Source organism: Leptodactylus fuscus, chromosome 2 (genome assembly GCF_031893055.1).
Source record: "Leptodactylus fuscus isolate aLepFus1 chromosome 2, aLepFus1.hap2, whole genome shotgun sequence".
NCBI lineage: Eukaryota > Metazoa > Chordata > Amphibia > Anura > Leptodactylidae > Leptodactylus > Leptodactylus fuscus.
In genome coordinates this window covers 50,988,883-51,005,141 of record NC_134266.1, presented here as the reverse complement: position 1 = coordinate 51,005,141, position 16,259 = coordinate 50,988,883, and the positions used below count along the sequence as shown (strand labels likewise).

The window sequence follows — 16,259 nt, the reverse complement described above, 5'->3', positions numbered from 1 at the left end:
TTAATATAATAGTGTACAGCACCATGGAATTAATATAATAATGTACAGCACCATGGAATTAATATAATAGTGTACAGCACCATGGAATTAATATGATAATGTACATCACCATGGAATTAATATAATAATGTACAGCACCATGTAATTAATATAATAATGTACAGCACCATGGAATTAATATAATAGTGTACAGCACCATGGAATGAATATAATAATGTACAGCACCATGGAACGAATGGTTCTATATAAATGAATAATAATAGTAATAGCGTTAAATCCGCACCCATTTAGACTTCTACGCAATCAGCTTGCACGCTGCGGTGCAGGAGGCATGTTCAGTTTTAATTTCCTTGCTTAGGGTTCTTGTTGCTCTGTCTGAACACTGCTCTATGACGTCATCTCGGTAATTAATTTTCCATCACACCCATCTCTCACGCCTTTGTTTCCTTCTGTTCCTCCAATAGTTAATCTTAGCCTTACCTGTGTGATTGACAGCCTATCTGCCAATTAAGTATGGCACTTGTTCTGGACTTCCTATATACAGGTCATCAGCTCACACATGCTTGCTGGCTATTGAGACTCTGTCCTTGCTAAGCGCTTCTCTTGCTATTGTATTGTATTTACATTCTTCTGACCCTTGGCTTCCCTTGTTACTACTCTTTTGGATTTTGATTTGGTACTGTTTGTCTCTTTGGTTTGACCCTTGGCTTTACTCTGCTTCTGTGTTGATTTTTCTTGTCCTGTTCTGTGTAATACTTATTCAGAGAAGGGACTGTCGCCCAGTTGTCCTGCTACCACCTAGGGTAGCTGAGGCAGGTAGGCAGGGACAGGAGCTGGGTCAAGTTTAGATCTCACTGTCTCTGTCATTCTCTTCCTTACTGGTTTCAGCAGCAGCCACTGGGGATTCGCTCAACAGACAATTCCATATCAAGGAAGTTCTGTATTCTCTGGTATTTACATATCAAATCTAATTTTTCAGCCACAAGTCTGACTTCATGTACAGGTTTGTTTACCAGTGCACAAGAAAGACAAAGAGGTTCAAAAGACAGTTAAGTCATAGCTTAGATGGTTAGAATAGACTACCCAAACTATCTAAAATAGTGTTATTTAGATGAGGAGTAATTTAATACCTATGGATAAATATATCAAAGGTCAATACAAAGACCTCCCCCAAGACTTATGCCCAGGATTTTATCTATAATAAGTGGCATCCTCTACAAATTAAGGAAATAAGATTTCTGCACCAGAATAGAGGATTCTTTACTGTGTGATCAGCGAGGCTATGGAACTCTCTGCCAAAACATGTTGTTAAAGGGAATTCACAAAAAGAGAGCTTTTTATTATAGTAATATTATAGTTACTGTAACTCCCTACTAATCGGTCTTCCCCTTACCAAACTCTCCCCTCTAAAATCTACTCTGAATGCAGCGGCCAGGCTGATCTATCAGTCTAGACGCTACAGCGATACCTCCGGTCTGTGTCAGTCGTTACATTGGCTGCCTATTCATTATAGAATACAATATAAACTTATCACTCTCATCCACAAGGCTCTCCATAATGCTGCACCTCCCTACATTTCCTCCCTCATCTCTGTCTACCGCCCAACCCGTGTTCTCCGTTCACTCAGTGAACTAACACTTACATCCTCTATTATCAGAGCCTCCCACGCTCGTATACAAGACTTCTCCCAAGTTGCACCACTTCTCTGGAATGCTCTACCCCGGACAATCAGATTAACTCCCAATTTCTACAGCTTCAAGTGCAAACTAATGACACATCTTTTCAGACAGGCCTATTACAATTCCTAATGTAAACCCTTCCGTACTGTAATTAGAATCCCTAAAATGAACCCTCCTCTGTCCCCGCTCTCACATTACCCCACACGATATGATGCCGTTTCAGACTAACTTTGTATGTCCAGGCACCATCCGCACATTAAAGGACATAACTGGTGACGGCTCATACAGTTTTATGTTTGTGTAATTACAGTAACCTCTATTACATAATTGTCTGACCACTGTATAAGTAATGCTACCTCCTATGCTGCCCTGCTACCTCTTGTGTACCTCCCTCTACCTCATAGATTGTAAGCTCTTGCTAGGAGGGCCCTCAGTCCCACTGTGTGAAGTGACTATTTCTTTGTAATGTATCTTTTTGTCTGTATTTGAACCCTACAAAGTATACAGTGCTGCAGAATATGTTGGCGCTATATAAATAAAATGTATTATTATAGTTATGATTACTAGATTTCTAAAGAGCGTCATTGATCCAGAGGCTTATTCAAATTTTCATGCCTGGAGTCTAGAATGATTTTTTATTCCACAAGATGAAGAAAATTGATTTGTACCTTACAGACGTTTCTTGCCTTCCTCTTGATCAGCATTGCAGGATTACGGGCTGAACTGGATGGCATATGTCTTCTTCAGCAGTCCATCCTGGGGTTAGAAGCCAGTTTCATGGGGAGCCAATGGACTGGCAGGCTTATATTTATCCTGGTCAAATTATGGGGGTACCCCATATATAGTAGAAGCAGTCGTAATAGGTGGTCGATGGGGCGACAGTGTGAGTGCTTGAAGACTGCAGATCTTCCGATAGCCCTAAACTAATAACTATTGACTTTTTCAGGGAACCAATAGATGATCAGTAAAATCACCCTATATATATAGATATCACATAAGTCATATTTCTTATAGATCTTTTTTTATTTTTTTAAACTGCAAAGAGTTTGACACATGTATTGATGGTTCGGTGGAGCTGCGTCTGGATGGACAGTGCTTTGGAAAGGAACACTGAACACTTTCATACTGTGCATTTGTTCGCTGAGGTTTTTGTGTAGTAAAAACAAGACTTGTTTCTCCCTGAGAAGGATGACAGTGCCCACATGTTCCCACCCTCGATAAAAGCAGATATATTTTATATTATTGGGGAGAGAGAGGGCTTGTTGTGCCATTTCAATGGTCCATAGTTGGGTCATCAACCGTGGACACAGCGCATTGTGTTGTACAATACAACACACTGAGTCTGGGGTCTATAGAAATCTTCTATTCTTGTAATACAAGAGATTATAGGTTTTTGCCGACACTGACTAAACCTTTCTTTTATAGGCACATCCTTATAATCCCTTTTATTTACCAGTCATTGTATACGACTTTTATAGAAGGCAAATCATCATATCTATCCACTATATGGTTAGGGGCAGATCAAAATAACCATAAAACCCAAGTTACTGAGTATAATGTGACTAAGTATGAGTTTAGTTACTAGCATATAACCAGCTCTCAAAAATCCATTTTTGGTACATTCAACAACCCTACTTTTCTCCTTCAATGCCTCCATGTAGACAGAGGATGAACCAACTGAATGGGGTATCCCATTATATACAGTAGAAGCAGCAATAGTAGGTATATGATGGAGTAGCAGCTTGGAGTACGTGAAGATTTGAAGAGCGAAAATGTATTAATATTGATAGCACCTAAACTCCTACAAAGTCCGAAAATACCCTCAATAAATAAATAACCTTGTAGACGAACGAGCAAAACAACAGTCGTCTCTCTCGCCAATAAACAGAGAATGGTTCAAAGATTAAAAAGAAACAAGTCCCTTTCTTCTGTCAGGTTACATGTCTTATCCTCAATGCTTCCTTAGTTTCCAACTTCAAAGTTTCCTCTCTTGTACCACTGCATGTCCTTTACTCGGCGGATAGACTGAATCTGGGGCTGGTTGGCTCCCCAGTTGTTCCAGTGCTTGTATGGTCCAAACTCCATTAGGTATTGGTAACCTCTGTATCCAGGGTATTGGTATCCAACCCATCTAGACAAACACATTGAATTGAAAAAAACGTCATTGTAAGATTAGTGTTTAGGAGTTCTAGGTTATTAGCTCCAATATTCTGTGTTCACATCTAAATTTTCATTTGTCGGTTTTCTGTTCCATCAAAGAGAATGAACTGACATAAAAGAATCCTTGTATTGGCGTGTGTGAATATGTATTTAGCTAGTCCACCTGCAGACACTTACGTTCCTCCAAGGACCTGGACACTAGCAACTCTATCCTGGAATCCATAGGACCACAAGCTGGGGATATCTTCATCACAGACCTCCATCTTTCTGCCCTCAAAATTGATACATTCATAGAGACAGATCTTATAATCCTGAGTGTCCTTTAATTTAAAACATCGACATGTTAGAAAATCTTGGATGGGTTACGTTTTATTATGCAGAATTTTATGATTTTTTCAAAAATATTTGCCTTGTATTAGACTGATGTTACAAATATGTAACTGAATAAACATGGCTTCTTCCTTCTAAAAGCAATTCCTTGTCCATAGGTTGCGTGTCGTAGCTCCATGTTCCGTGCAGTAGCTCTGTAGCTTATAGCTCCATGCTCCACTATTGTATTCAACTGTATCTGTGTCCCAAGGACATAGAGTTGAAATCACTGCCTGCCGCCGAACAGAGGGATAGTACCCTAAATATGGGACTGTCCCGTTTGATCCAGGGCAACTGAGGGGGCTCCCGCAACCATAGGGCATAGTGCAGCTGTACCATTGCTCATATAGTTAAAGTGACGCTGCATACACCCATGATCCCTAAATCTATAAACCAAATTGTCCCGGGTTTAAAAGTCTATAAAATCCAATGATTATGACATAAAATATATTTACTAAATTATATCTTTCACGTTAATTTTAATACTTAGAATCTTACCATACGGACTGGTCTCAAAGACATGACCCTATCAGCCCGGAAGCAGTTAGACCAAGAATCCCAGCGAGGGTATTCTCCTTTCTCCAGAATGAACATCTCTCCAATGAAATCCTTCTGCTCATAGGCGACCCAGCTGTGAATGTGAACCGTACAGGGTCATACAATTGGCACTGCAGGTTGGCCGTTTCCCCACCAATGAAGAGTAGAGATGACCGTTTAAGGAAATGTATTATCTTTATTTTTAAATAAAACCAGATAGTGATACATAGGACTTTTTTCTAATAGTGGTCCCTATGTTATCTATATATGTAGATAAGACCTGTATTTCTCATAAAGAAGTAGCGGAGATAACCCAAACCTCTACAATTGTTGCAGTGATAACTTATCACAGAAGAGAAGAAAAATAAGATATCACTCTGCAGCAGTTTAACCAATTGTAAAAGTTCGGGTTAACTCTGCTACATCTGTACATACAGTATATTGATATGGCATATTTACAAAAAAAATAATAATTATATATATATATATATATATATATATATATATATATATATATATATATATATAAATGACCAGAAATTACATTTTTAAAAATCATATATTTTATATATATATATATATATATATATATATATATATATATATATACTGTATATATATATGATTTTAAAAAATGTAATTTCAGGTCATTTTCTGGTGCAATATTCCCTTTAAGTGTTTAACCAGTTTGGTTTGTAGCTCATTTCTGAAGTGATACATCTCACCAGCTCTTGGAGTACTTATATTAAAAAATATCTCCAATATGAGGAAATTGCTGGAAAATGTAGGAAATCCGAATTCCCCTCAGCTTCCTTGCTCTATTATCTGATAGTTCCTGCAAGCCACTCTGATAAAAGAGAAATATTGCTTAGATCAGGTCTGTCATTTCTTTCCACTCGTCATATAATAACAATTGTGGAATAATTAATTTTATATTGCTGTTTAGTGACGTTCCTCTACTATTCCTCCTGGAAATGTATGACTATAATGATGGCTGGATGTTACCATTCCTCTTATAGGGGATGTCCCTACACACCTAGATATCGGTTAATCCGTGTTCACAGTGAAAGTGTATGTAAGGATCTGCCCTAATGACAAAAGGAATGGTCACACCCAGTTGCCAATTTATTCCTACATTTCCAGGAGAAATAATAGAGGGATGGCAAAGTCCAGAGATCTAAGAAAAGTTCTTATTTCATGGAGAATAGAAGTCAGGCGAGTTGACAGATCCTCTTAAATTATCCTGGCCAATTCCTACCATAAACCATCACTGTATCGGAAACTTACGGTCCACATTCTACTCGAATGGACTTGATGTGGTCGAATCCTCGGTCGCACAAGTTTCTGCACTCGGAGCTAAACTCCACCTTGCGGCCTTGGAAATTTTCATATTCATAGCAAATCAGCTGTAGATGCAATGGAACGAAATGGAAAGAGAACATGTTAGGATATGCCGTGCCTCTGTAACTCCTGCTGAAAGCTTTATCCTTATATGTAGGATATGTAGGAATATAGAGAGTTTACTCTAATAGCTGTAAGGGTTCACTAGAACTTCTTAAATATTCTTGTAGGAATCTTTTGTATCGTATTACATGCTTAGTTCAGGATAAAGGTTTCTCATATAAATGAATATTATATCATATGATATATAACTAGGTATGGCAATAGTATGTTCATGTTCTATGTACAGGAATACAATACTTTATATTACTATTGTTTTACGTACCTTGTAATTCTGCAGACCCACAGAAGAATGGCTTCCAATGCTGCCCTGAGCTCCAGTGTGAGCCATCTTGGCGAATCTTTAAGAAATCTACAAAGATTTCACAATTTTAACGTCTGACACACAAGAAAATTTGTACTAACATACAGTAGTCCATATCTATGCCAATCTTCTACATGCTACTGACTTAGCAGCAGCGATGCAGAGTATTACAGCTTTGTAAAAATAATAATAATAATAATAATTAATAAAACATTTCCCCATGGACAAAACACTGTTTTTGCAATATGGGGCCCTGGCCTTAACCCCAAATATATGCATGGTAACAGTTGGCAAGTGGTCATTTGGGGACAATTGTCTCAATGTATAAATCACATTCTTGACCTTTTGGCTATGTTTTTATTTACAATTCCAATTTAAAATGAAAAAAATCTTGCAATTCCAACTCCTGCCACTAAGCCTAAAATAGACTGCCATTTCCAGTTTCCTGGAGCTAGACTATGGGCCATGACATAATGCTATGGAGGAGACTCTTTTGATGGGAGAGCTTTTAGATATGCTCTGTGACCTCTGCAGGTCATTGTGCCGAGAGGGGAGTAGATAAACTGTAAAATTAAGGCCAACATGGTGAGCCATGCTTGGCACAGCCAGTGATGACAATATCTGAAAAGTGGTGCGGAATATGTTGGCACTACATCAGTAACATAAATTAAAAAAAAATGTGACTGGTGGATTCTGTGTCTTATCTACATATACATTATAGCTGTGGTCATAATTGTGCTGAGAAGTGAGGTGACTTCTACAGAAACAAGAAAGGGTCAGCCAATGCTTTGGCTTAGTGGTCAGAGTCAGAATTGGTGAGTTTTAAGAATTCTTCCTTATATTGATAATAATATGAAAAAAACTCTTAAAATATTATTAAAAAAAAACAAAAACAGGTTATTCCCTTTAAGTGCAACTTAGCATATCTTCTTTGTTATGGCGTTGGCAGGGATAAGTGTGGAATTTGTCTTTCATCTAACAATCAAAGTGCAATTCTTCCTACATACATATATATATATATATATATATATATATATATATATATATATATCTGTACATTGGCTTAATAGTTAATCGTAGACCTGATGACCTTCCCTCTACCTGATCATTTCACGTCGTGAAAATAGACAAAATAATAGATGTTACTGATTTTAGATTATTACTTTACTGACACCATGTCCGCTGCTTTACTATACATTACAATAATCTTTGGAATTGTAGAGAAGTGTTGGACATTTTTTAAATTACGCAAATGACCGTCTATTCTTATGAGATGGCCAGTGTTACAATGTCACAGTGAATGTCTAACACAGACAATGCATTCTGTATTACAACGTATAGGTATCAGTACAAGATTTCAATCCAAAATAAGATTTTAGGTAAAACCAATCTGTCATCTTAAAACCACCATACACTATTATTATCTGGAGTATCTCAGTATACATGTATGCATAAAACATAATGTATAAGAGTGTGATGTTATTGTACATATATATCTATACATGTATACATTCATAGATATAAATATACACATACAGAGATCTACACATATAGATATACCTATAATATATACATTGTAATTTAAATCTGAATATAGCGCATACACTGTATGACTGCTAGCACACAAGTATTACTCACAGGAACGCTGTCGCTGAGCCACTGAAGGAGATGCTTGGTGTTGAGCCAGATCCCCCTCCCCACTAATATATACTCCATAAATTTGCTTGCACTAAACTTTCTTTTTTAAGCTTTTTTAGGAGTGGTCTCACTTGAATAGAGGATACATAGAATGTCAGTCCAAAGCCAGTATCATGTACAAAAGCAAATTAGAAGTTTTGTGGGGGTCTGGGAGCAAAAAAAGAGGTTAAGAGCTGACACTGCTTATTGTTTTGTGCGAGGACAAGAGCTCAGCAAAAAACAAAGGTCTCAATGAGCGACACATTTTTTGCCTTGACTCAATGGAACAAAACTGCTGACCCTATGGACTGTGATGTCTGCAGCTTCATTACCTCACTTGTCCAAGAGATTTAGGGGCTAAGTAAACTAACAGCCATGTGACACTGCCACACTGATGTCAGAGCTTTCCATAGGCAGCAGATCATAGGTTATACATGTGTCATGTCTACATATGTACAGTAATAAATACAATGCCTGAACAAGGGGTCACTAATGTTTCTTAGATGTTCCTATAGCTTGAAAGCTATTTATTAGTATTGATATTGAAAAAATCCATATTACTCACTGTTACTAAGTATCAAGAAAGAAAAATGTAGTCTTTGTACCGTATTAGCCAGTGGATATGAAATATGAAGATTGAGAATTCTCAGTAGCTGATACCTTTTTTAATGGCTAACAAAAAATTATGCGAGCTTTCGGAACCGCTTATAGGTTCCTTCATCAGGCTGATATAACACAATATCTGAAGGCAAGCACATTCATACAGGAATACAGTGTTTGATATATATATTAAATATTGGGAGCAAGATTATATATTACCGGGTACTGGGGTGTGTTATAGTATATATAGGCCCGGGGCTCCATGTGATGAAAACCTGCAAAGCGAATCCCATTGACACATCGCAAAGAAATACGCACAGTAGACACACTGCGATTACCAAAACTATTGCGGTTTTGCAAATCGCATCATGTTACTTACGTCTATAGAAATGCTAGCAGTTCCCCTATAGGTATAATGGAAGTAGAAAGTCCACCGAGGACAACTCTGCAGACTTTCCGTGAAAACTGAATAGATTTGCATATTTTTTACCCAGAATCCCTAGCGGAGCAGGAATGACTTGTAAGTCTCCGTACGCCTATGTAGGCACACACTCTCCCTAATGTGTATGATTATCCCCTGACCCTCGTCTATAGTCTCTCACTCTGCCAACTCAGTATCCCTGCGCTATGCTGAGGAGGCCCAATAGGCCGAAACAGCGCTGTCCATAGCTGGGAATCTGTTCCTTTTGGAATAGAAATACTAATTTGGCTATTAAATCCGCATCATGACAGTAGACTTTATAACTGAGTCGTTCATGATGATAAGGATGCTGCCCTCTAGAGGACAGCGTACAGAGTGCACTGTTCTCCTAATTACATCCTGGAGAATAAATTTGCATATTTTTTTACGTGAAAAGTGATGCAGAAAAAACCACAATGCTTTTTTGCTGCAATCCGCTACATGAGGCCTTAGCCTTGAAGGGTTTTTTTCAGCTCCAGGCTAAGGTCCCACTTTTTTTCATTTTTTTTTTTTCTGCAGCATTGTCCATTGCGTTATCAGAGTTTTCCTCTGCAGACTTTCTACCCTTATTATACTTATACAGAAAATGCTGGCGTTTTCGCAGGTATAATTGACATGCTGCGATTTACAAAAATGTGGACGTTTTTGAATATGCATCTTTTCCGCTGCAGATTGTTTTCTACAATATGTGGATGGGACCAGCCAGAATCCCATTTACTTTGCAGTTAATGTATAATGCACAGTTTTCAAAATGTGAGGCTTTAGCCCCAAATGGATTTCTCATACTGATGACCTATCCACAGGATCAGTATGTGATATGTGGGGTTCTGATACCCGCAACCTGCACACATTCACTGACCAGCAGGGGAAAAAAGCTTGTGCAGTTAATGGTGAACGCGAGCAGGTTCTCCTATTCAAGTAACGCTGGGTTCACACTAGCGCCCAGACTCCGTTTTCAGGTTTCCGTCTTCTGCATGCAGAAGACAGAAACCTGTCAGACCAGGTCCGGCCGTGAGCGCCGGTGAGCGTTTTATGCTCTCCGTCGCGAAACCATTTTTTTAAAAACTGGACACAGAGTACTGCATGTCCAACTCTGTGTCCGGTTTTAAAAAAACGGTTTTGTGGCAGAGAGCATAAAACGCTCACGGCCGAACATCTTTCAAACCCATTCAAATGAATGGGTATGAAAGAGTCCTGCAGCTTTGCAGAGTCTGCTGCTCTGTTTTGAGCAGGAAACGGAAACCTGCATGAATGGAGACCGGGCGCAGATGTGAACGAGCCCTTATAGGCACGGAGCTGCAGCCCCAATCACTGTATAGAAGTGGTTCAGAGAACTTGCAGCAATGCCAATATATATATATATATATATATATATATATATATATATATATATATATATACTGTATATATATATATACTGTATATATATATATATATATATATATTTAAAAAATAAATAAAACATATATAAATAAATATTATAACATTTTAAAACTTCTTTTTACCATTTATTTGTAGTCTCCTTAGGAAGTTTGAATAGCCAACCATTTTATTGCTCATAGAGAGGTATAGATATAGATATAGAGTTCAATGCTTCTGTATTCTTTGTATTGTGATTTAACTTTTTGTCTATTACACGCTGGCTGTGGCAGTACAGAATGTCCAATCCTTACAGGGTGAACTAGATAAACTGGCCAAATGGGCGGCAAAATGGTAGATGAGGTTAGTGGGGTTGATAAGTGCAAGGTTGTACATTTTGGGCCAAAAAATAAACAAGTGAGTTATACCCTAAATGGTTCACTATAGGGTGAACCTACAAAGCGAGAGATGTGGGAGTATTTATAATAAACTAAATTATAGTATGCCATGCCAGTCCATTGCAGCCAAAACCGACAAGACATTGGCAAGGCATGGCTTCTAGAGACCAAAATATTATTTTACCCCTCCATAATGCAATGGTGTGACCGCATCTATAGTATGCTATCCAGTTTTAGGCACCAGTCCATAACAAAGACATCGGAGAGTTAGTGAAAGTTCAAAGGAGGGCAACTAAATGAATACATTGTATAGAAGATCTCATGTAATAGGAAAATAGGTTATCCAAACCAAACTTACTTAGTGTAGTATAGAGAATGCTGTGGGAGGATAAGTCATATATAAGTATGTAAGTAGTCTTATAAAGCCTAATGCAAAAAAATAGTTTAGCCGTGGAAGATAAGTAGTATTACATTACTGTCCAAACTATGTCTCATTATAAGAATTCTAGGAAAACAATATGCAAATAAGCCTTCCTTGATAGAAAAGGGGGAATTGCTCTAGTGCCAGCTTTTGGAAAGTAGCTCCCTATAAATCAATGCCTGGTTCTCTTAAAACCTAGTAGCATAATCTGGGTTACCACCTACAACCTACACAGCGCCGCACCTCTAATGAGGCGAGGTGAGGCGCCAGCCTCGAACGGCGGACCGGAGAGGGCGGCAGCCGGGCGATTCTTTATTTTTTTTTTCTCTGAACCAGCGAAAGGAGAGCTTCTGCTCTCCTGCGCTGGTTCAGACATTTACATATCAGAGTAGGTGGTGTCATCACGCCCCCTACGCTGAGACGCAGCGTACTGCGGCGTATGATAAAAAGATGAACACAATATGGGGAGGGGGACGCGTCTTTTGATCGTCCACCTCAGGCAGCAGAGAGGCTAGATTCACCACTGAACTTACACCATTCCAGTGTTACAGGCATCCCCCTAATCTCAGGACCATCATCCTTAGGCGCTCACTGGTATCTCCAACTGCAACCAGACAAAAATGGCAAAATCAGAGGACAGTAAAATGCTCACACCTTATGTATGTACAGCTCCAGAATTTACTGCTTCAGCTGCTTACTCTGCTCTTTATATCGATAGCTCAGCTTTATGTCGCATGTCCCATGTAGTCTTAGAACCTTGCTATTTGAAATCATTGTCAATCTAAACTAGAAGTAATTGGGTTTAATGAATGAGTATGTAAATCATGTAAATCTCAATGAACATAAGATGGGGTGTCATAATGATAAACCTCTGCGGAATAGATAATATTTAGACCAAACACCGTTCTTATGTCGAAATGACCTTAACAGCTATGTGCAAAGATTGTACAGTCAGAAAGAAAGCCAAGATGGTCAGGACTACAGTACACTACCTCAGTGAGACAATGTGATTGAAATGCAGCTCTGCAGGAACAAACATCTATTTTGAGATGACAGGACCAATAAACTGCAAATATGTATTATTTTTAAAGAATTTTTACTCTGGGCCCCACCATTCCTGAGCAATCAGTGCTGTTAGTTTTTGTGTTTTCTATCCTATTTATTTCCAGTATACTTCCTGTATAATTCCACACAGTGTTCCTAGATCTCTGCTTGCTGTTATTCATTCTGCTTACTTCCAGTGGATAAAAATCTGTCCATGGTCATGTGATATACAGTCCATAAAAAGGCATGTGCAGGAGAACATGAGAGGTCCTCTTTAAATTGTTTGTGTATGTATATATGCAGTGTCTAAGATAAGCCAGGAGTGAGGCTATTAAAGGGGTTGGCCACTTTCATACCAATATTGACAAACAAATGTATAATAAAAAGATATACAATTTTCCAATATACTTTCTGTATCAGTTCCTCACAGTTTTCTAGATTTTGGCTTGCTGTCATTCATTCTGTTACTTAGAGAGGATAAAGCTCTGGCCATGGTCATGTGATTTACGATTCAGTCATGTGATGAGCACACAGGTGCTCGTTATAATCACAGCACAATAATCAAACAGCTGCCTGGTAATCAGCTATGCACCTGTGCAGGGTCAGACTGGCCCACCGGAGAACCTGTGAATCCCCCGGTGGGCCCCGAGCCCTGACTGTTAAGTCCTCATTGTACTAATGCAGATACATTGGTCAGGGGCCCCCAATCGAGCTCCTGACCAATGCATCTGCATTTGTTTCAACACACACGGGACCCAATTAGCTGATGCTTAAGCTGCATATAGTGTCCTCCCGATATATAGGTGTTAGGATTATGCAGAAGCTGCGGCCATTAGATGGGCGTCGCTGCCTGTTCTTCTGTACAGTCCAGGGTTGCAGGGGTTAACCTGCCTTGCAACAGCCGGGTGTGGTCGAGTCTTTGATGGACTGGTGTGTCGACCAATGGACACTCGGATTGGGCAGCTGGGCTATTTGCTAGTGACCGCCCCTTGCCTATATAAGGGGGCTGGTCTGGACGCCTGGCGCTCTTAGATCAAATCTGATACCTGAATTGATGTGTGTGGTCCAGCCTGTAATTACTCAGTGGCCCTAGCTAGAAATATCCCCAGAGACAGCAATGCCATTTGTAGTTGGGCAGCATGCTGCCTTGTGTGTGAATTGTGTGAAAGCTCACTAGGCCATTGCTGTGTCAGTCACTGTTCACACTGACCAGTTGTTAGGCTGTAGCTGCATTGGGGGTTGGGTGGCTGGAAGCACACAGGGTTTGTTGGTCTCTGGCTAGTCCAGGAGTTCTGGCTAGCCAGTGTTTATTTGTAGCAGCTGCTCTGACTGCACAGGACTCTGTGACTGGTAACAGAGTACACCTGCTGATTTAATTTAGCTGGCAGTGACTTCAACTGTCAGACAGTGTTCACACTAAGGTGTTAGCAGTCAATAGCCCAGAGGGCTCCGTAGGGTTTAGTTTGTTTTTTTTTAATAAACCCTGCTGACCATAACAGTATCTTAGAGGCAGAGCGCCGCCGCAATATGACTTCGTCTTCACAATTGGCGAGTCTTGTCAATAGTCTGAACACACGCCTGGGAGCGGTGGAGCAACACTTGCAGCAATCTCCACCAGCTGCCCCAATTAATTTTTCTGACCTGTCTCAAGGGTTAGTTCAGGCTATGGCCCAGTTGGTGGGTAGTCTGCCAACCCCTGCAGCGTCACTGTGTCCACTCCTGCCTCCGGGGCGGTATGCGGGTGAGCCGCAGGGATGTCGGGGATTCATACACCAGTGTAAAACATACATTGAAGCCTGTCCCAGTCTCTTCTGAGATGAGAAATCTAAAGTGGCCTTTGTGGTTTCCTTGCTCACTGGGAGAGCCTTGGCTTATATTCGGGTCAGTTTATACTCGAGTATATACGGTATATATGTGTGTACATTTGTTTAAAGTTTGTGTCTTGTATATTGTGTGAGTACTGTATGTTTGTATACAGGTATGTATATACAGTATACTATAATAATGTGTAGGAGTTAGTGTATTTATATATGTGAGTGTATATATAGTATTCATACGTTCATAGATGTGTGTATATATGCTATAATAATGTATATATGGTATATGTATTAGGCCTGGTTCACATCTGCATTTGGTAATTCGTTTGGGGAGTCCGCATGGGGCTCCCCCAAATGAACTACAAAAGCATTAGCAAGCGCTGTGCAGTGAAAGCACATGGACCCCATAGACTATAATGGAGTCCGTATGCTTTCCGTGCGGTCTCTGTACGGAACATGCGGACAGGAAAGTAGATCATGAAGTACTTTTCTGTCCGCATGTTCCGTGTGGACACCGCACGGAAAGCACACGGACTCCATTATAATCTATGGGGTCCATGTGCTTTCACTGCACACCACTTGCTAATGCGTTCAGTAGTCTGTTTGGGGGGGTCACCATGCGGACTCTCCAAATGGATTACCGAACGCAGATGTGAACCAGGCCTGAGTGTGTAGATATGTAGTGAGTGCAATCCCATCCACACATTGCAGAAAAATACATGCAGTGGACACAATGCAATTTCTAAAACTGTTGTGGTTTTGGAAATTGCAGCATGTCACTTATATCTACAGACACACTGGCGGTTTCCCTATAGGTATAATGGAAGCAGAAAGTCCTCAGAGGAAACCTCTGCGGAGTTTCTGCAAGAAGTGCTGTGGGAAAAACTGATGCGTTGCCGCCGGGGTTTTTCCACAGCTTTTTTTTCTGCGGGATGCTACATGGGGCCTTAGCCTTTTATAGTGTAGTACACAGTATATATATATATTTATATATATATATATATCCTATTAATATTATGTGAAAGTTTGTGAGTTTGTGGGTTTGTGAGTTTGTGTGTTTGGATGTTCGGATGGTTGTTCTTCAATCACGCAAAACCCGCTCCACCGATTTGGCTGAAAGTTTCCACAAACATAGTTAATACACCCGATTGCGCAATAGGCTACTTTTCGTCACAATAGCGCACATACGTTTGTGCCAGGACCCCCACAAAACCCAAACTCACACCACCATCTCTGCAATCTCACACACTTTGGACCATAGCAAGCCGCAAAATTCATATTGCCCTCTTCAGCCTCGCCCCTAACCCCACACAATCTCATATACATATACTTTACCACTTTGCCCCTCACCTTAACGATACTCCAGGAGGCTCTCTTTAACACTCTGGAGCAGCCATGTTTGCCGACCCCCACCGCTCTGACAATCCGCGACACCGCCCACCCATGTCAATACCCCTAGGCGGTCTAATAAATGCAAAAACAAAAACAAAAAAAAGGAGAAAAAAAATACAAAATAAAAAGTATTACAAATTCAAATCCCCCCCTTTCCCTAGAACACATATAAAAGTAGTTAAATACTGTGAAACAGATACATGTTAGGTATCCCTGTGCCCGAAATCGCCCGCTCTACAAAGCTAGACAAATATTTTGCCTGGACGCTTAACGCCGTAGCCGCAAACATACTGAAAAGTCCAAAAACCCCGTTTTTTCACTATTTTCATTATCATACAAATATCAATCAAAAGTGATCAAACCAATAGCATTTCCTGAAAATACAACAACTAAAAACTACACCCGGCCCCGCAAAAAAAGACATCCGCCGACACAGACAAATAAAAAAGTGACTGCTGTCAGAATATGGAAACACACTACTGGCAGAAAATAACAAATCATACAATGTCGTATATCGAGGTATCAACTTCAAATACCTCTGTCCCACACACACTATGTACAGTTTCTCACAACACCGTATA

General features: G+C 39.8%; 1 protein-coding gene across 1 annotated transcript; it reads right to left on the bottom strand.

Annotated features, from left to right (window-relative positions):
• Positions 1–3,142: 3,142 nt before the first annotated feature.
• Positions 3,143–8,272, bottom strand: LOC142194577 (beta-crystallin B1-like). Its single transcript, XM_075263797.1, has 6 exons — positions 8,149–8,272; positions 6,472–6,558; positions 6,033–6,151; positions 4,707–4,839; positions 4,017–4,159; positions 3,143–3,810 (listed from the first exon to the last, which is right to left on the bottom strand). The coding sequence occupies exons 2-6, from the start codon at positions 6,535–6,537 to the stop codon at positions 3,642–3,644; spliced, it is 630 nt and encodes a 209-aa protein (XP_075119898.1). The 5' UTR covers positions 6,538–6,558; positions 8,149–8,272; the 3' UTR covers positions 3,143–3,641.
• Positions 8,273–16,259: the final 7,987 nt, after the last annotated feature.

Bases quoted from the DNA above. Each gene is read 5' to 3' on its own strand.
- LOC142194577 (XM_075263797.1), bottom strand. From the start codon at position 6,537: ATGGCTCACACTGGAGCTCAGGGCAGCATTGGAAGCCATTCTTCTGTG. The intron at 4,840-6,032 runs GTAAGTTTCCGA...TCACATTCACAG, and splicing joins ATTCGAGTAGAATGTGGACC to CTGGGTCGCCTATGAGCAGA. The intron at 4,160-4,706 runs GTAAGATTCTAA...TTTAAATTAAAG, and splicing joins CTTTGAGACCAGTCCGTATG to GACACTCAGGATTATAAGAT.